The sequence below is a fragment of the Leucoraja erinacea genome, chromosome 26 (genome assembly GCF_028641065.1).
Source record: "Leucoraja erinacea ecotype New England chromosome 26, Leri_hhj_1, whole genome shotgun sequence".
NCBI classification, from domain to species: Eukaryota; Metazoa; Chordata; class Chondrichthyes; order Rajiformes; family Rajidae; genus Leucoraja; species Leucoraja erinaceus.
In genome coordinates, this window is record NC_073402.1 from 246,354 (window position 1) to 267,796 (window position 21,443).

At 44.3% G+C, this 21,443-nt stretch overlaps 1 protein-coding gene across 1 annotated transcript in view; it reads left to right on the forward strand.

The window, feature by feature from the left end:
- Positions 1-519: 519 nt before the first annotated feature.
- Positions 520-21,443, forward strand: part of LOC129709593 (angiopoietin-2-like) — a 158,799-nt gene continuing 137,875 nt past the window's right edge. Inside the window, 2 exon segments of the mRNA XM_055656041.1 lie at positions 520-1,724; positions 1,726-1,852. Of these exon segments, the coding sequence (XP_055512016.1) occupies positions 1,549-1,724; positions 1,726-1,852 (303 nt within the window). The 5' untranslated portion in view covers positions 520-1,548.

Consider the following 21,443-nt stretch of genomic DNA (forward strand, 5'->3'; position numbering starts at 1 on the left):
GCGCCGCTGCTGTAGCAGCCCTGGTCCGTTCCCGGTCCCCGGCAAGAAAGGCCGCTCCGATCCAGCTGGCAGGCCGCGTAGAGGGGGGTGAGGACGCGACTCGGAGAAATAGTCACGTCCCCGCCAGGAAGAGACTGGGAAATGTTTTCCCCCTTACCCTGCCCCCCTCCCCCACATAGAAAAGTTAAAGTTTCCCCCAACACAAAACTTTAGACTAACTAAAAAGAAAAAAAATATTGAAATACAGACTGGCTGTAGGTAGAGGCTGCTGCAGTGCAGCGCCCCCTCACAGAGAGAACGTGCAAACTCTGCACAGACAGCACCCGAACCCGGGCTTCTGGTGCTGTGAGGCAGCAGCTGTACTGCTGCGCTACTGTGTCACCCCAACAATGTTGTCCCATTATTTAAGGAGAACAGTAAGGCAAGACTGGGACCTACAGGCTGGCAAGTCTGGCATCAGTGGTGGGCAGATGGTTGGAAGGGATTCTTATGGGCAAGTTCTAGCAGTATTGGGATAGATGCAGACTGATTAGAAATAGTCAGCATGGCTGTGCCATTTTACTTTGGAGCACAAGTGGCTGAGTGGTGACGATATTGAGAGCAACACGACCATGAAGGGCACAGATAAAGTCAATGCTCATTGTCTTTTTCCCCATGGTGGAGGATTCTAAAACAAGAGGGCACAGGCTTAAAGTAAGAGGGGAGAGATTTAAAAGGGCTCTCAGGGGCAACATTTCCACTCAGGTGGTAGTTGTATCTGGAGTCAGCTGTCAAAGGAAGCTATAGGAGTGGATACAATTATGACTTTGAAATACATTTGGACAGATATATGGTTCGGACGGGTTTAGAGGGCTGTCGGCCAAATGCGGGCAAATGGGATTAGGCTAGCTTGTCCATCCCAAACTGGTCAGGATGAACAAGGTGGGCCAGAGGGCCTGTGTTGTAAAGCTGTGTACAGAGTATATATGATTTGCTGAAAGTAAACTAAACTCACTTTTGTTCTTCTGAAGGTGATGGATGTTTGCCCAGAATTGCATTGACGAGGTGATTTAGTGCTTGTCTGAAAATAGTGTGGCTGGACAGTGGTGTTATTTATGCCTCATTATCAGAATGGAGCACTTTCTTAAATTGTCAGATCTTGTGACAGAAGCTGGTGGAGAGAGTGAAGCATGTGCTTATCATTCTTGTGATCAAATCAGCTAGAGGGAGAGGGCCACTGACATAACCTGCTCACTCCAAATATCTTATTTCATGCGCAGGCTTCAGTCCAGCTTGAAGAGAGAAGAGGCTTCACCATCAGGAGCAATGGGTTTGTCCCGTGCAGTGTGGGCTGTGAGGCATAGGAAGCTATACCGAGCCTTATCACGGAGTCACAGAAGGAAAACAAATTCTTGGCAGGATCGCATAAAGCCAGTGAACTGTCAGCACAACCCATCGGGATAAGCACAAACGCTTTTACTCTGAATCGATGACCAAGCAATCCCGTAGACAAAGGAAATAAGTTGGCTAAAGTGTGTAAGCGCAGGCACTGAGGAAGTTCAGTTGGAAATGATCAGAATGCTATCGAGCTACTTGTCAGTTGTGAGCTGCGCGTTTACATTCCTGGCCGTGTCAGTGTCCAGCTCCAACAATAAAGCGACAGACATCTCAGACAAACGGCAGCATCGGATTCAGCATGGACCCTGCAGCTACACGTTTCTCCTTCCCGAGATCGAGAACTGCCAACCACCCCCTTGACCACCACATCTCCAATTCACTGCAGAGGGATTCACCCGTTGAATCCGACTGGTCCTCAAAACGGCTGCAACAGCTGGAAGGCATCCTGGACAACAATACACAGTGGCTGCAGAAGGTAGGAATCTCCATCAGTATTGTGACCCCTGTGACATGGTGCCGTTACTCAGGCTTGTCCTGTCACAAGGCTCATTCACAGACACGTGACAATGTGAACATTTGTTGTTCTGGTGTTAAGTCATTTTCAAAAGATGTGTGTCTATGTCGGCAGATACATTTTATGTGGATGGAACAGTCACAAATGAATGCAATAAAACACTGCTGCAGGGACTGAACAAATCTTGTGACACAAACATTTTTAAAAACTCCATTCACCCAACAAAGTTACAATGCAGAGATTGCTGCAAAAAGTCATCAAAGCTGCTGCTTGCCCCGTTACTAAAATGCTCAAGACATTGTGTATATAAGAGGGCAAATATAATCCCGATGTTGCATAAAATAAAGCTTGAATGCTCAAAGCATACCACCGTGTTGTCATACGCTGCTGGTTCTGAAGTAGATTCAGTGCAAGAACTTTCCTAATTAATTATTCTGTTTCAAAAAGAATGTCAATAACATAATAAATGATGACTGGGGTGGTATGTCAAAAGTTATGTAAATGATGCTGGAGAAATGTATATGAATTACCTGGGATATATATATGCCTAACTAAATTGGTATCTGTGTTTTTCCTTCAGTAAACAATCCTATTTTTTATGTTATGCATATTTTTAATTCAGTTTGGTCAAGCTGCATGTGTGTGGCTGTGATCATTAATGCACCTGGGATTCCTGACATGGGATATTGTTTAAACAAGGGGATTGATTCTCAATTACAAAATTAGAATCACATCATTTTCAGGGCATAATTGTCAAAGGAAATGGGGCTGGTTATGTAATAAATATCAGCTCATTGTTCAGTTGAAGTAAATTTATTTTCTCAAGTCCAAGTAAAATATGATGCCAGATGCAGGATAGAAGTGCATACCAGATCTATCAGTACAACATGGCTATTCCTTCTGGAAACATAACACCTACAGGGTTTCAAATAGAAACATAGAAAATAGGTGCAGGAAGGAGGCCATTCGGCCCTTTGAGCCAGCACCGCCATTTATTGTGATCATGGCTGATCGCCCCCTATCAATGACCCGTGCCTGCCTTCTCCCCATATCCACTAGCCCCTAGAGCTCTATCTAATCCTCTCTTAACTCCATCCAGTGGATTTGGCCTCCACTGCCCTCTGTGGTAGGGAATTCCATAAATTCACAACTCTCTGGGTGAAAACGTTTTTTCTCACCTCAGTTTTAAATGGCCTCCACTTTATTCTAAGAAAACCTATGATAGTTTATATCTAATAGCTAGTAAATGAATGATGTGTTGTCTGTAGGAGAAGATGTTAGTTGTGCTTTGTTTCATCATAGTTGTGAGAGATACAATAAAAAGCCCATCAGATCAAAGTGTCCCCTTATTACTAATTCCTTTGAAGATGCTGCATGTCACCTTGAAAGTAGCTTTTGTTTGCTTACCAACTATCTTCTGTTCGCTCAAAGGTATTATTGTCCTTGTGATTTCTATAGGAATGAAAAAGTCTAGAATGGTTTGTTTCACTGTAAAAAATCAAATCCTATTAAATGTCTTTTCTTTGTTCATCACCTATCTGCATCTATAAAAAGTGAGAAAAAAAGTGGACATCAAAAGGTGCTAACTGTATTTGAGGAAATGCACATGAATGTGAGACATGAATTCTAACAAAATACTTTTTAGGTGGCATGGGGTTGCAGCGGTAGAGTTGTTGCCTTCCAGCGCGAGAGACCCGGGTTCGATCCCGACTACGGGTGCTTGTCTGTATGGAGCTTGTACATTCTCCCCATAACCTGTGTGAGTTTTCTCTGGGTGCTCTGGTTTCTTCCCACACTCTAAGATGTACAGGATTGTAGGTTAATTGGCTTCAGTAAAATTGTAAATAGTCGCTATTGTGTGTAGGATAGTGCTAGTGTGCAGTGATACTGGTCAGCATGGCCTCTGAACTGAACTGACCAAGTTTTCCAACAATCAGCAAGTCTTCACTATTACTGCCCTGATATCCAGGGTAAATCTATGGAATATTAACAGTTATGATCATCACTTCACAATGAGAGTGTGGAGTATTCTAGTGAAACAATGTGAATTGTTGATCAATAACCCTAAAACCAACTTCCACATATGAAAAAGTAAACCAATTGAACCAAAATGTTATTACAACAAAAAAAAACTCAGGCGAGTTCACCGCAGAACTTCCACTGATTGGAAGGGAATAGACTAGTTAATGTTCTGGGTGGTGATCTTCACCTAAACTCTGATAAAATCTGATGGAAAATCTAGCTTTAAATATTAACAAGCTTTTTCTCATCAGACATCCCCTGCTCAGCAATGTTCCATTGCTTTTCCTGTTTTTTATTTTAAATTAAAGCCAAATAGCAGCTGGCAGGTTGTTACTTCCTGGTCGAGAGTTTGAAGCCTAAACATTAAATATCAGGTGATTTATGTTGGAATATGATTGACATGTTAATGTGCCATCATGGTGGTAGTTGTCATATGCTTGCATTTCAGCAGACCATAAGCTTTGAAAGATGACACTTTCAAAGCTTATGTGCAGGAGTGGGGATTCATTAACAAATTAAATAGGGGGGGGGGGGGGGGGGGGGGGAGAAGAAATGAGAAAGGAAGTGGAGGAGCCCGAATCCGACCTTTTTGTCCTGGGCCTCCCCCATGGCACCACCGGAAATTGGAGGAGCACCCTACATCAGTCTGAAGAAGGGTTTTGGCCCGAAACGTTGCCTATTTCCTTCGTTCCATAGATGCTGCTGCACCATCTGAGTTTCTCCAGCACTTTTGTCTACCTTCAATTTTCCAGCATCTGCAGTTCCTTCTTAAGCATATTATAATTGCTGTATTTATGCTTTAATTACCACTCATAACTTGAGTAGAAGGGTTGCAATTACCTTCAGTGGAATTAAATAAAAACTGGGAAGCTCTTTTTTCCCTTCTATTTGTGCAACCATTTTCAGCCTTCCCTACCAAGAATTATGCATTCAGTTATCGATATAATAATGTTTTTGAAACTTCTGGTATCCTACATACTGAACCTTGGCCATTTACCTAAAAATCTCTGAGAATAAAATGTGAAGAGGCTTGGATGGTTGGGGCCAGTGAAATCTGCTGAGCAAAATCCTCATCACCAATACTTCAGACATCATGCAAGTCAGCAGCCTTCGATCTGCTAACGTTTCCTCCTTATTTGATGGATATTGGAGCTGCTTAAGAAACAGCTGGTCAGAGTTGTTGTGAGAAGAGTACACAAGTGAAGGACCTGCTGAAGATTTCAGCAGAGTTTTGGATTATATCTACTTTCTGTGTGTTTTGCTGTGAAGCTAAAGATAGAAACATAGAAACATAGAAAATAGGTGCAGGAGGAGGCCATTCGGCCCTTTGAGCCAGCAATGCTATTCATTGTGATCATGGCTGATCGTTCCCAATCAATAACCCATGCCCACCTTCTTTCCATATCCCTTGCCGCTCCACTAGCCCATAGAGCTCTATTTAACTCTCTCTTAAATCCATCCAGTGATTTGGCCTCCAATCCCTCTGTGGCAGGGAATTCCACAAATTCACAACTCTCTGGGTGAAAAGGTTTTTCCTCACCTCAGTCTTAAATGGCCTCCCCTTTATTCTAAGACAGTGGCCGTTGATTCTGGACTCACCCAACGTTGGGAACATTTTTTCCTGCATCTAGCTTGTCCAGTCCTTTTATAATTTTATGTTTCTATAAGATCCCCCTCATCCTTCTAAACTCCAGTGAGTACAAGCCTAGTCTTTTCAATCTTTCCTCATATGACAGTCCCGCCATCCCAGGGATCAATCTTGTGACTTAGGTCTCGCTGTACCTCCCCCTTACCTAACCTAACCCCATGGAGATAATAATCTGCACCCTTGTTTTTGCCACCAAAGTGGATAACCTAACATTTATCTGTAATATACTGCATCTGCCACGCATCTGCCCACACATTCAACCTGTCCAGGTCACCCTACAACATCCAAACATCCTCCAAACAGTTCACACTGCCACCCAGCTTTATGTCATCTGCAAACTTGCTAGTGTTGCTCCTAATTCCCTCTTCCAAATAATTAATATATATGGTAAATAGTTGCGGCCCGAACACCGAGCCTTGCGGCACTCCACTCGCCACTGCCTGCCATTCTGGAAAGGACCTGTTCACTCCTACTCTTTAGAAACATAGAAACATAGAAATTAGGTGCAGGAGTAGGCCATTTGGCCCTTCGAGCCTGCACCGCCATTCAATATGATCATGGCTGATCATCCAACTCAGTATCCCGTACCTGCCTTCTCTCCATACCCCCCCTGATCCCCTTAGCCACAAGGGCCACATCTAACTCCCTCTTAAATATAGCCAATGAACTGGCCACAACTACCCTCTGTGGCAGAGAGTTCCAGAGATTCACCACTCTCTGTGTGAAAAAAGTTCTTCTCATCTCGGTTTTAAAGGATTTCCCCCTTATCCTTAAGCTGTGATCCCTTGTCCTGGACTTCCCTAACATCGGGAACAATCTTCCTGCCAACCCCTTAAGAATTTTGTAAGTTTCTATAAGATCCCCTCTCACTCTCCTAAATTCTAGAGAGTTTAAACCAAGTCTATCCAGTCTTTCTTCATAAGACAGTCCTGACATCCCAGGAATCAGTCTGGTGAACCATCTCTGCACTCCCTCTATGGCAATAATGTCCTTCCTCAGATTTGGAGACCAAAACTGTACGCAATACTCCAGGTGTGGTCTCACCAAGACCCTGTACAACTTCAGTAGAACCTCCCTGCTCCTATACTCAAATCCTTTTGCAATGAAAGCTAACATACCATTCGCTTTCTTTACTGCCTGCTGTACCTGCATGCCTACCTTCAATGACTGGTGTACCATGACACCCAGGTCTCGCTGCATCTCCCCCTTTCCCAATTGGCCACCATTTAGATAATAGTCTGCTTTCCCGTTTTTGCCACCAAAATGGATAACCTCACATTTATCCACATTATACTGCATCTGCCAAACATTTGCCCACTCACCCAGCCTATCCAAGTCACCTTGCAGTATCCTAGCATCCCCCTCACAGCTAACACTGCCCCCCAGCTTAGTGTTATCCGCAAACTTGGAGATATTGCCTTCAATTCCCTCATACAGATCATTAATATATATTGTAAATAGCTGGGGTCCCAGCACTGAGCCTTGCGGTACCCCACTAGTCACTGCCTGCCATTGTGAAAAGGACCCGTTTACTCCTACTCTTTGCTTCCTGTTTGCCAGCCAGTTCTCTATCCACATCAATACTGAACCCCCAATGCCATGTGCTTTAAGTTTGTATACTAATCTCTTATGTGGGACCTTGTCGAAAGCCTTCTGGAAGTCCAGATACACCACATCCACTGGTTCTCCCCCTATCCACGCTACTAGTTACATCCTCGAAAAATTCTATAAGATTCGTCAGACATGATTTACCTTTCATAAATCCATGCTGACTTTGTCCAATGATTTCACCACTTTCCAAATGTGCTGCTGCTATCCCATCTTTAATAACTGACTCTAGCAGTTTCCCCACTACCGATGTTAGACTAACTGGTCTGTAATTCCCCATTTTCTCTCTCCCTCCCTTCTTAAAAAGTGGGGTTATGTTTGCTACCCGCCAATCTTCAGGAACTACTCCAGAATCTAAAGAGTTTTGAAAGATTATTACTAATGCATCCACTATTTCTGGAGCTACTTCCTTAAGTACTCTGGGATGCAGCCTATCTGGCCCTGGGGGTTTATCGGCCTTTAATCCATTCAATTTACCCAACTCCACTTCCCGGCTAACCTGGATTTCACTCAATTCCTCCAACTCCTTTGACCCGCGGTCCCCTGCTATTTCCGGCAAAATTATTTATGTCTTCCTTAGTGAAGACGGAACCAAAGTAGTTATTCAATTGGTCCGCCATATCCTTGTTCCCCATGATCAACTCACCTGTTTATGACTGCAAGGGACCTACATTTGTTTTAACTAATCTCTTTCTTTTCACATACCTATAAAAACTTTTGCAGTCAGTTTTTATGTTCCCTGCCAGTTTTCTTTCATAATCTATTTTCCCTTTCCTAATTAAGCCCTTCGTCCTCCTCTGCTGGTCTTTGAATTTCTCCCAGTCCTCCGGTATGCTGCTTTTTCTGGCTAATTTGTACGCATCATCCTTCGCTTTGATACTATCCCTGATTTCCCTTGTTATCCATGGATGTACTACCTTCCCTGATTTTATTCTTTTGCCAAACTGGTATGAACAATTTTTGTAGTTCATCCATGCAGTCTTTAAATGTCTTCCATTGCATATCCACCATCAACCCTTTTAGAATTAATTGCCAGTCAATCTTGGCCAATTCAGGTCTCATACCCTCAAAGTTACCTTTCTTTAAGTTCAGAACCATTGTTTCTGAATTAACAATGTCACTCTCCATCCTAATGAAGAACTCAACCATATTATGGTCACTCTTGCCCAAGGGGGCACGTACAACAAGATTGCTAACTAACCCTTCCTCATTACTCAATACCCAGTCTAAAATAGCCTGATCTCTCGTTGGTTCCTCTACATGTTGATTTAGATAACTATCCCGCATGGATTCCAAGAAATCCTTTTCCTCAGCACCCCTGCCAATTTGATTCACCCAATCTATATGTAGATTGAAGTCACCCATTATAACTGTTTTGCCTTTGTCGCACGCATTTCTAATTTCCTGTTTGATACCATCTCCAACTTCACTACTACTGTTAGGTGGCCTGTGCACAACACCCACCAGCGTTTTCTGCCCGTTAGTGTTTCGCAGCTCTACCCATACCGATTCCACATCCTCCAAACTAATGTCCTTCCTTTCCATTGCATGAATCCCCTCTCTAATCAGTAACGCTACCCCACCTCCTTTTCCTTTCTGTCTATCCCTCCTGAATATTGAATATCCCTGGATGTTCAGCTCCCAGCCTTGGTCACCCTGGAGCCATGTCTCCGTGACCCCAACTATATCATAGTCATTAATAGCTATCTGCACATTCAACTCATCCACCTTATTACGAATGCTCCTTGCATTGAGCCACAAAGCCTTCAGGCTTGTTTTTACAACACTCTTACCCCTTATACAATTATGTTGAAAAGTGGCCCTTTTTGATTTTTGCCCTGGTTTTGTCTGCCTGCCACTTTTACTTTTCACCTTGCTACCTATTTCTTCTACCCTCATTTTACACCCCTTGGTCTCTACGCTCACACATTTAAGAAACCCTTTCCCTTTAACTCCATCCTCCACTATCCCATTCAACACCCCACCCCCCTTGTTCAGTTTAAAGCCACCCGTGTAGCAGTGGCAAACCTGCCTGCCAGAATGCTGGTCCCAGACCTGTTAAGATGCAATCCGTCCCTTTTGTACAGTTCCCCCTTACCCCAAAACAGATCCCAGTGATCTAAGAATCTAAATCCCTGCCCCGTACACCAGTTCCTCAGCCACACGTTCAGGTCCCGTATCTCCCTGTTCCTGCTCTCGCTAGCAGGGGGGACTGGAAGCAAACCAGAGATAACAACCCTGGAGGTCCTGCTTTTCAACATTTTTCCGAGCTCTCTAAAGTCATGCTGCAGAATATTCATCCCCTTTTTTCCAACATCGTTTGTGCCGACATGCACTACCACTTCCGGATGTTCACCTTCGCCCTTGAGGATTTTCTGCACTCTGTCCGTGACATCCTGGATCCTGGCACCGGGAAGGCAGCACACCATCCTCGCATCCCGTCTGTTGCCGCAGAAACCCCTGTCCGTACCTCTCACAATGGAGTCTCCCACTACAATGGCCTTGCCTGCCTTAGGCCTTTTTGGTTTTGGCTCAACAGCCCTATTCGCATCGCAAGCCATTCCGCCGCTCACGTCTTCTGTCCCAACAGCTTCTAAGCGGATGAATCTGTTTACAAGAGGTACACCACCCGGGAACGTTGGCATTCCATGCTTCCCTCCCTTTCTCATGGTCTCCCACCTTCTCTCTTCCAGTACCTCAGGTGTAACAATTGCACTGTAGGACTTGTCGAGGAACGACTCCGTTTCTCGTACGAACCGGAGGTCATCCACTTGCTTCTCCAGTTCCCCAACACGGCCCTTCAGGAGCTCTACCTGGATGCACTTCTCGCATTTGTAGCAGCCAGAGGCACCAGCGGTGTCCTTGACCTCCCACATACTGCAAGCATCGCACTTAATCAGCTTGCCTGACATCTCCTTCTTTTGTCTCTACCTCACAAGCGTATTGCGTGGTCTCGTCTCCTCAGCCTCCTCGCCGAAGACTCACACTTTTCTCACAGGCACTTCGCTCACTCACTGCCGCTCACTAAGAGCTGTCCTGCTTAAATTGACTGATAAATTGCCTGATTTACCAATTTACAAAGCAAATTCCTCAGTTTTCAACTGTTTTCACCCCTCTCACTTCTCTCCTCCCACTTGGGCTAGAGCCAATCAGTCGTATCTCTTGCTAATCTGCTGCTGCTGTTGTTCCTCCCAAATCTACAGCAGTTCTTTGCTACTGCTACTACTCTCCTACTGCTTGCCAACCGATTTTCTATCCACGTCAACACCCACGCCAATTCTCTGCCACAGAGGGTAGTTGAGGCCAGTTCATTGGCTATATTTAAGAGGGAGTTAGATGTGGCCCTTGTGGCTAAAAGGATCAGGTGATATGGAGAGAAGGCAGGTACAGGATACTGAGTTGGATGATCAGCCATGATCATGTTGAATGGCGGTGCAGGCTCGAATGACCGAATGGCCTACTCCTGCACCTAATATCTATGTTTCTATGTATCTACCCCCAATACCATGTGCTCTAATTTTAGTCAACAATCTGCCATGCGGGACCTTATCAAAGGCTTTCTGAAAGTCTAGATACACTACATCCACTGGCACAACTTCATCCATTTTACTTGTCACATCCTCAATAAATTCCAGAAGATTAGTGAAGCATGATTTCCCTTTCATAAATCCATGTTGACATGGTCTAATCCTTTTACTGCTATCCAAATGTCCCATTATTACCTCTTTAATAATTGACAAGCATCTTTCCCACCACCGAAGTCAGGCTAACTGGACTGTAATTCCCCGTTTTCTCTCTCGCTCCTTTCTTGAAAAGTGGGATAACATTAGCTATCCTCCAATCCACAGGAACTGATCCTGAATCTATTGAACATTGGAAAATGATCACCTGTGTGTCCACTATTTCTAGAGCCACCTCCCTGAGGACCCTGGGATGCAGAACATCAGGCTCAGGGGATTTATCATCCTTCAGTCCCATTAGCCTACCCAATACTATTTCTCCCTAATGATAATTTATTTCAGTTCCTCTATCCCCTTCGATCCTCTGTCCTCCAGTATATCTGGGAGATTGTTTGTGTCTTCCTTAGTGAAGACAGATCCAAAGTACGTGTTCAACGCCTCTGCCATTTCCTTTCTCCCCATAATAATTTAACCCGTGTCTGCCTTCAAGGGACCCACATCTGATTTTGTTACTCGTTTTCCCTTAACATATCTAAAGAAGCTGGTCTCCTTCTCTTCCTCTGCCACCTGCCCTTACTTCTGTTGCAATGCAGTACATCTCATGTCAATTTAAACACATTTTGGAGGTGTGGCACAGTGGCACAGCGGTAGAGTTGCTGCCTCACAGTGCCAGAGACCTGGGTTCGATCCTGACTACTGCTGCTTTCTGTACAGATTTAGTACTTCCTGCCCATGATCGCATGGGCTTTTCCCAGGAGCTCCCACACTACAAAGACATACGGGTTTGTACATTAATTGACCAGTAAAAATTACAAATTGGCCCGAGTGTGCAGGACAGTGATAGTGTATGGGGATCGCTAGTCGGCACGGACTTGGTGGGCCGAAGGGTATGTTTCCGCACTGTATCTCTAAACCTAAACCAAACTAATACATTGTGGGTTTGCTAACTAGTTGCTGACTTTAAAAGAAAGAAGATGCATATTTAATGAGAAACTTATAAACTGGGACAATGTTTGAAGTGATGGAGTGCACGCTACCCTTCAGTCTTTAGTATTGATGCCCAGGGGTTAACAAAGGTTCAAAGCTCATCTCTGTAGTATGCTGAGGTCAATGTTTGGCCTGCTGGGTTGCTAAATACAAAGTTTCAGGTTAGCCAGAGTTTCAGAGATGAGTAGAAAGCATTCCTTTGAAAGCCAATGAGCATCGTGCCAACCATTCACTACCTATTATTGGGGAATCCAGCAGCACCTTGCCTGAAACTGGTTCTCTGCAATATTCTCAGAATGTTGCTTGGGATGTACTTCCTGCGAGCTCCAGCAGGACAAATAATGAACAAGGGAGATCAAGACTTCCCAGGCTGATAGTTCTGGTCGTATTTGAGATCCAACATTTCTGTAACAAACTGAGGAAATGGAGAAATCCAGCCACCACATCGAAGGGCATCTTCAAACATGAAGAAAGTAGCCTGGACCAGCTCTTTCCCCGACTCCAGCTGAATAATATAAAGGCTTATAACTGAAGAAAAAGAATGAGATCTTGGTTAAGCATAGGCAAGGCAAGGCAACTTTATTTATATAGCACATTTCATACACAAGGCAGACTCAAAGTGCTTCACATAATAATAATAACTTTATTTATAAAGCACTTTTAGGCAACATCAGTTACCACAAAGTGCTGTACATGGGAAATCAACAAAAAGTTATCACAAATTACTAAAATCATTAAGACGACAGGACTATAAAAACAGTAAAAAATTAAAAGACATTAAAAGCACTAAAACAGGAACAATGTCTCAGCCAGTGTCGAAAGCCAGTGAATAAAAGTGCGTTTTTAGGGAGGATTTAAAGATGGACAGTGAAGGGGCCTGTCTGATCTGCAGCGGCAAGGTGTTCCAGAGTGCCGGTGCAGCAACAGAAAAGGCTCTATCCCCTCTGAGCTTCCGCATAGACCTTGGTACCTCAAGGAGCAGCTGATCCGCTGACCTGAGGCACCGGGTAGGAGCATATAGGTGGAGCAGCTCAGAGAGGTAAGGCGGGGCGAGGCCATTCAAAGATTTAAAAACAAATAAAATAATTTTAAAATGAACTCGAAAGTGGACTGGGAGCCAGTGAAGGGAGGCCAAAATTGGCGTAATGTGCTCCCTCTTTCGAGTTCCGGTTAAAAGGTGAGCGGCAGCATTTTGGACCAACTGGAGACGAGCCAACGAAGCTCGCGAGACTCCAGTGTAGAGCGCATTACAGTAATCCAGCCGAGATGAAATAAAGGCGTGAATTACTGTTTCAAAATGCTGCCGCTCGAGAATAGGCTTCACCTTTGCCAGCTTCCTTAGGTGAAAGAAGCTGGACTTAACCACTGCGCCTATTTGCTTATCTAATTTAAAATCACTGTCCATCATAAAACCTAGGTTTAAAACTGTTGGCTTTACGAACACTGCAAGTGGAGCCAAGTCAACAGAGGGAGGTTCACGGCAGCCATTAGGGCCGAACAAAATCACTTCTGTCTTTTTTTCGTTAAGTCCCAGAAAGTTTAAGGCCATCCAGGACTTAATGTCCTCAAGACAAGACAGAAGTGATTTTAGGGAATAATTATCTTCTTTCCTGAATGGCATGTACAACTGGCTATCATCCGCGTAAAAGTGAAAGGAGATGCCATGCCTTCTTAAAATTGAGCCCAGTGGAAGTAGATAAAGGGAGGAAAGCAGGGGGCCTAAAATTGAGCCCTGTGGAACCCCATATGCCAAGGGAGCAGAGGAGGATTCAAGGCCACCAAGGCTTACACGCATGGTTCTATCTGCCAGATAGGACCTGAACCATCCCAGGGCACTGCCACAGATGCCCACTTTTTGCTGTAATCGGGAAATTAATATTCCATGGTCCACAGTGTCGAAGGCGGCAGATAGGTCCAGCAAGACAAGAACCACATAATTACCGGAGTCGTTTGCCAGGAGGATGTCATTAGAGACCCTTAGCAAAGCCGACTCTGTGCTATGCATAGCCTTGAAACCAGACTGAAAGACCTCCCGGATGTTGTGCTCATCCAGGAAGAGTTTCAGCTGGGCATAAACTACTTTCTCCATGATTTTCGAGATAAATGGCAGCTTGGAGATTGGCCTAAAATTGGCCAGGACAGTCTGGTCCAGGCCTGGTTTCTTGAGTAATGGCTGCACTACAGCATGTTTAAATTTTATGGGGACAACCCCAGAAGACAAGCTACTGTTTATGATGGCAAGGACCGAATGCCCTATGCTCGGGAAGACCTCTTTAAAAAGAAGAGGAGGGACAGCATCACATGGGGAACCCGATGGCTTGATATGGGTAACCACATCCTCTAGACCCGACAGCGTCAGGGGAACAAACTTATCAAATGCCACCCGGCAAGGGGCCAGAACAGGTGGGTCTGAGGCAGAAGCTGAGATGATAAGAGCCCTAATAGAAACAACCTTGTTTATAAAGAAGTGCAGGAAGTCATTGCACAATTCGGGCGATGCTTCCAGGCAGACAGGCTGTGGGGCATTTAAAACAGAATCAATAGTTTTGAATAACGCACGTGGATCGTGGCGCTTAGACACTATTATATTAGAGAGATAATATCTTTTTGCCTCTTTAACAGTATTTTGGTAGTTTCGCCAGCTGTCCTTTAGGATTTGCGATGAAACCTCTAGCCTGTCCTTCTTCCACATTCGCTCAGCTCTGCGACACTCCCGTCGAGCTGTACGAGTTGCGTCACAGAACCAGGGCTCGGGTTTAGCTCTGGGCTGCAAAGTTTTTAATGGGGCCGCAGAGTCGAGAATAGTTCTACAGGAAGAGTGGAACCAAGAACTAATCTCCTCCGTACCGATGGAAATGGACGCAGAGGGGGCACAGAGCTGATTGAAGGCGGTAGAGAACTGGCCAGCAGTACAGGGGTTAATGGTCCGACAGCGCCGAGCAGACCCAACAGGTCTAACTGCAGCACTGGAGAAACCAACATCAAATATTACCGGCATGTGATCAGAAAACACACTGTCACAGACCTCCAAGTTTAACACAGGCAAACCATAAGATAATACAAGGTCCAATGTATGTCCCTGTTCGTGTGTGGGACCAAACACACACTGTGCAAAATTAAAAGAATCAATAAGATTTAAAAAGTCCTTCGTCAACGGTTTATCGGGACAGCACACGTGAATATTAAAGTCCCCAACCAAGAGGATACGGTCATAGTTAGGTATAATCCCAGCTAGAAACTCAGGAAAGTCACTCACAAAGTCCTTATGGTATTTGGGGGGTCTGTAGATGACACCACACAGCACCGTGCCAGGGCGACCCACCTCAACCAAAGTAGCTTCAAAGCTGGAAAAAGTTGATAACGTAGTGCACTGTTTGCATTTAAAATTGCTTTTAAAAACGACTGCAGTTCCACCGCCACGGCCCGACATCCGCGGCGTGTTGAAATAGGAGCAGCCCGCCGGTAGAAGTTCACATAAAAACATGTCATACCATAAAATGAAATAATAAAATGAAATAAAATAGAATTAAAAGAAAATAAAAGCAAAATTAAAAATGCATTATAAAAAGTGCAAAAGTTAAAAGTGCAATGTAGTTAAGATTTAGCTGAAAGCTAAAGTAAACATAAAAGTTTTCAGTCTTCTTTTAAAAGTGGTCAAAGTTGAGGCAAGTCTTAAATCTTCAGGGAGTTTATTCCAGCTATTTGTTGCATAGTAACTAAATCCTGCTTTCCCATGTTTTGTATTTACTCTGGGAATCGCTAACAGATTGGTTTCAGAAGGTCATAGTGGTCTAGAAGGCTTATATAGTGGAAGCAAGTCAGTGATATACTTTGGTCCTAAACTATGTAGTGATTTATAGGTGAGCAGCAGGATTTTGAAATCAATTCTCTGACATACAGGGAGCCAATGTAAGGATTTAAGAATTGGTGTAATGTGTTCAAATTTTTTGGTCTTTGTTAGAACTCTAGCAACAGCGTTCTGAGCAAGCTGTAGCTGCCTGACAGTTCTTTTAATGAGATTAAAGAGATTTTAGCCTGATAGCTTTAATTCAGTTTAGTTTAGCAATATAGAACGGAAACAGGCTCTTCAGCCCAATTGAATCCAAGCTGACCAGCGATCCCCACACACTAACGCTATCCTACACACACTAGGGACAATTTACAATTATACCAAGCCAATTAGCTGGTATCAGCTTCAATACGTCTTTGGGAGCGTGGGATCAAATGGGAGATCTTGAAGAAAACCCATGCAGTCACAGGGAGAACATGCAAACTCCGTACAGATAGCACATGTAGTCAGGATTGATCCCGGGTCTCTGGCACTGTAATGCAACAGTTCTATCGCTGCAACACCATGTTTCCCACGTGAGGCAATACTTGTGGTGCCTGACATAATCAAACAGCAAACTGCTGCAGGGCTGATCATGGGGAAATCATAAGGAACTATGCCATTGCAGCATTGACAGAATATTGAAGACAATTTGGAATTCTTGTCTTTAGCTCCATGTTCCTACTCTTGTCCATTCACAGTATTTTACAAGACTCTCACCTGCTATCCGTTCCCACTCATGGATAGTGTGGTGCAAAATGCGCAGTATGCTACTTCAAAACAACTGCAGATATGGATATAGAGTCATAGTTATGGTCATACAGTCATACTTTAGGTTGTAAGAGGCCCCATTCTCCTTATAGTTACATTTTTTCCTTAATATATTTATAAAATCTCTTTAATCCTATCTGCCAGAGTTATTTCATGCTTCCTTATTACCTTCTTTATTTTCAGTAGACTCCTCAATCCCCTCTACTCCTCCAAGGTTCCAGGTGATCCCAACCTATGTGATACTGTAGCTTAGAATCTCTACTCATCAATGTGGTGCGATTTTCACCTGTGACAATCAATAAAAACTCTGAGATGTACAGACATGGAAGATAATTGAGAAGCACATGAACTTTGTCGTGAATCAGAGAAGCAATTGACAATAGTCGATAAAATGATTGATAGCTGATATATTCATTAAGGGAAATCCATATCTGTAATGCAGATATTGCAGAAAAGGATTAATAAATCCATAATGATCTTCATACAAAGATAATCATCAGCAAATGTGGCCTATTTACCTTTTTACTGTATATCTCTCATTTCCCTTTCCCCTGAATCTCAAAGGGTCTCAACCCGAAACTTCAACTATTCCCTTTCTCCAGAGATGCTGCCTGACCCGTCAAGTTAATCCAGCTTTTTGTGTTAGTTATTAGTTATGTTGTGAAATATTCAAGTACTGCCAGAACTTGGATTATTTCAGAAGATATATGGCAGCTGATTTTTCCTGATTTAAGAGACATCATTACAAATCTTTCTACAATTACTTTTCCTGATGGGATCTGCCAGAGAGGTTGAAGACAAGTCCAGACTGTGGACTTCGCAAGTTCATTGCAGAGAGTTTTTAACTATCTGAGTTCATAGTTTAAAAGTCGTTAATACTGTTCAATCTGGTAAAAAGTGCATTTCAACATGACGCAGCCCTTAGTGATTTAAACAAAACTTAGAATAATTGTAATATTGTCTCCATTGTTGTAAGAATAGTTGCTTGACAGGAAGTACTTGTAAAACCAATGTTATAAAATGCAGATCAGCTTATAGAGCTACAAATCCAGTCTTAAATCAAGTGAATGAAAGTTTTCAATGTGAAATAATTGGAAGTGAATCCGTCTGACTTGCACAAAAGATCTATTTCCCATGAAAGAAATCATAACCATTGGCTGCGGTGTTCCCATAATTTTTAGCATTTCTAATTAAAGATTCAATTTAAATCACAAAGCTTTTATGAATAATCTTTTTTAATTAGATATATTTTTAATCTTAACTATTTAATGTCAAAATAACCTACAGTATCTTATGTTTAAGGAAGAACTGCAGATGTTGGAAAAATCGAAGGTAGACAAAAATGCTGGAGAAACTCAGTAGGTGAGGCCTGAAACGTCACCTATTCCTTCGCTCCATAGATGCTGCCTCACCCGCTGAGTTTCTCAAGCATTTTTGTCTATCTACAGCATCTTGTGGATTGTTCTTACATGCTGAGTGATAGAAATTCCTCCCTGGCTGCCAGTACTATCTACAGTATATAATGTGGAAACAAACTATGTTAGGTTATTTTTCCAGAACTCAGTTCCACTCACCAGTGAAACTCACGTTTAGAGGTCGAGCTTGCCATGTCCATAGTGTGAGGAAATCTGTTTTCATATTCCATGTCTGGATCGCTTCAGTTGATTCAGTATTTGTTATTTTACCTTTTCCTATTCAAGGCATCTTATTGATGCATCCACCAACATCTTTCAAGCAACCCACCAGCAGATCGATGTTACATGGATTGTCCATTGTATTTATACTACAGCATGTTGAAAATATTTCTGCGAGTAAAATTTGGTCGGCATGGGTCTTTTTAACTCGTAGTACAAGACTGGATAGACTCGGCTTGTACTCACTAGAATTTAGAAGATTGAGAGGGGATCTTATAGAAACTTACAAAATTCTTAAGGAGTTGGACAGGCTAGATGCAGGAAGATTGTTCCCGATGTTGGGGAAGTCCAGAACAATGGGTCACAGTTTAAGGATAAGGGGGAAGTCTTTTAGGACCGAGATGAGAAAAACATTTTTCACACAAAGAGTGGTGAATCTGTGGAATTCTCTGCCACAGAAGGAAGTTGAGGCCAGTTCATTGGCTATATTTAAGAAAGAGTTAGATGTGGCCCTTGTGGCTAAAGGGATCAGGGGGTATGGAGAGAAGGCAAGTACAGGATACTGAATTGGATGATCAGCCATGATCATATTGAATGGTGGTGCAGGCTCGAAGGACCGAATGGCCTACTCCTGCACCTATTTTTCTATGTTTCCCCCCTCCCCTATCCCCTTTCCCTCCCCCTACCCCCTCCCTTCCCCCCACCTCTCCCACCTCCCTCCCCCTCCCTTCCACCCCCTCTCCCCCTTCCCTTTCACACCCCACTCTCAGCCCCCCTTTCTCCCTCCCTGTCGATTTACATTTCGACAGTCACATCAAATCAGTAACAAAATCGGCCTAATATCACCTCAAAAAAGTAGCAAGATTAAGAGGACTCATGTCAGCTCAAGACTTAGAAAAACTTGTACATGCCTTTATTACTAGCAGGCTGATTATTGTAACGGTCTCCTTGCAGGTCTTCCAAAAAAAACTGTCTTTGAGTCTGCCTAGTGTATGAAATGTGCTATATAAATAAAGTTGCCTTGCCTTGCCTCGCTCCTCCCATCACTTGCTCCCCTCCTCCACCACCCTCCACCCCCTCTCACCCACCCTCCCTCTCCCTGTCTCTTGCCCTTCTTTCTCTGCCTCTCTCTCTCTCCCTTCCCATTCTCACTCTGCCCTCATTCTCTACCCCCCCCCCCCTCTCTAGACGCGCCTGCCAGTTGAGGGCTATGCGTCAGTGGATAGGACAGTTATAGGGTAAAAGGAGCAAATTAATAATATTAATATAATATCAAGGGGGGTAGTTAGTGTGTGTGGGGGTGGTTACTGTGTGTGAAGCCGCACGCTGCCCCACCCCCCCACCCCTCCCCCAAACGCGCGTTGGGGGAACAGACCCAACGGGTCTGCACTTGGTCCAGTTATATTAGAAAACTCTGATCTTGGATGTTTACTTATCTGTTTGCTTGCTTGAACTTTTTCTTTGATTCACATCTCCTCGAAAACCCGATGTGTTAACGGTGAAATTTTTACATATTCCAGAAGAGATTTACCTCATGATTTAAAAAATCACCTCATCTAAAAATTTGATGAATTCCTGAGTTTTGTACTAAAATTGTTCACCAATCTGACAATCTTTATAAAATCTAACAATGCTGAAGCGAGCTGGATGACATCACAATTTTCAATGCGCAGCCCCACTGTTTTCCACGAGCTGTGAGTTACGTGGCCCAGCCGCCTTCCACCTCCCCCCCCCCCGCGGGCTCTGCATTGAAGCCGCAAAAGTTGTGCTGCGCGCTCCGCTGGGTTACCTGAAGTTCTACAACGTGGCAGCAGTGGCGGTCGTCATCGCAGCGTGTGCGCGGAAAAGTACTGTGGAAAAGTGGCCGTGGCGGCCATCACAGGGGACGACCTCCTTTCCGTCTACCCCGCTCTGGTGGGTGGGCTTACCCTCACGGAAGGCATGATCGGCCAGCCCTACGCTGCTTTTCGCCGTCCTCAGATCGCTTCGGGCCTCGCTCTGGTCAATGCCGGCTGCAGCCTAGCTCGGGCCCAGTGCCTGGTGGAGAGACTTCTCCTCTATGACCTGGGTAGGTATTGCTGTCTCTGCCCCTCCCCTCCCTCTCTCTCCCCCCCCCCCCCCCCCCCCCCCCCTGTCTCTGCCCCCCTCTCTCTCTGCCGCCCCCCCCCTCTAGGGAGTGGTGAATATTGGGACCTAAGGGTGAGTGGTGGATTTTGGGAACCAGCCCTCCCCTGTGATGCCTCACCACCCCCCACCCCACAATCTCTACCATCCTCCCCCTCCCTCTTTACCCCCCTCCCCCCCTCCACCCCCCCCCCCACCCCCCCCCCCCCCCCTATCCGCGCCTGCGCAGTTGGGGGGTTTGCGTGAGTTGATAGGGCGGGGGATGGGGTATAAGCCGTGAATTCATAATATTAATTCGAGTTGAGTAGGCTGAAACTATATTCCTTGGAGCACAAGAGGACGAGGGGTGATCATATAGAGGTGTATAAAATTATGAGTGAAATAGATCGGGTAGATGCACAGAGTCTCTTGTCCCGAGTACGGAAATCAAGAATCAGAGGACACATGTTTAAGCTGAATGGGAACAGATTTAAAAGGAATTGGTGGGATATATTTTTCACAGAGTGTGGTGGGTGTATGCAATTAGCTGCCAGATAAGATAATCCAGGCAAGGACTATTGCAACACTTAAGAAAAAATTAGACAGGTACATGGACAGGACAGTTTTAGACGGATATGGGCCAAATGCAGGCACATTTGTAGCTTCCTCAAGTGTATCCTTAATAAATTCCAATTCCCCTCTAATCCACTGTCAATGTTGTATCCTGTGCTGTCCTTCACACTTGACCTTTGACTTAAAGTTTCTAATTGGCAGCACATGGATTTATTAGTCATTCAGTTTCTAGTTTAGAGAAACAGGCCCTTCAGCACACCGAGTCCACTCCGATCAGCCCCATTGCCCCATTCACTATTACTACTCTACACATCAGGGACAATTTACAATTCTTACCGAAGCCAATTAACCTACAAACCTATATGTCTTTGAAGTGTGGGAGGGAACCACCTAGAGGAAACCCACGCGGTCACAGGGATCAAAGTACAAACTGCATACAGACAGCACCTGTAGTCAGGATCAAACCCGGGCCTCTGGTGCTGTAGGGCAGCAACCCCACCACTACGCCACCGTAAGGTCCCTACCTGTCTCCAAAGATTAATCTTAATTCGTTGAGTAGAGCCAGGATAATTTAATAAGGTACACAAAAAAGCTGGAGAAACTCAGCGGGTGCAGCAGCATCTATGGAGCGAAGGAAATGGGCAACGTTTCGGGCCGAAACCCTTCTTCAGTTTAATTTAATAAGGTGTAGTACAGA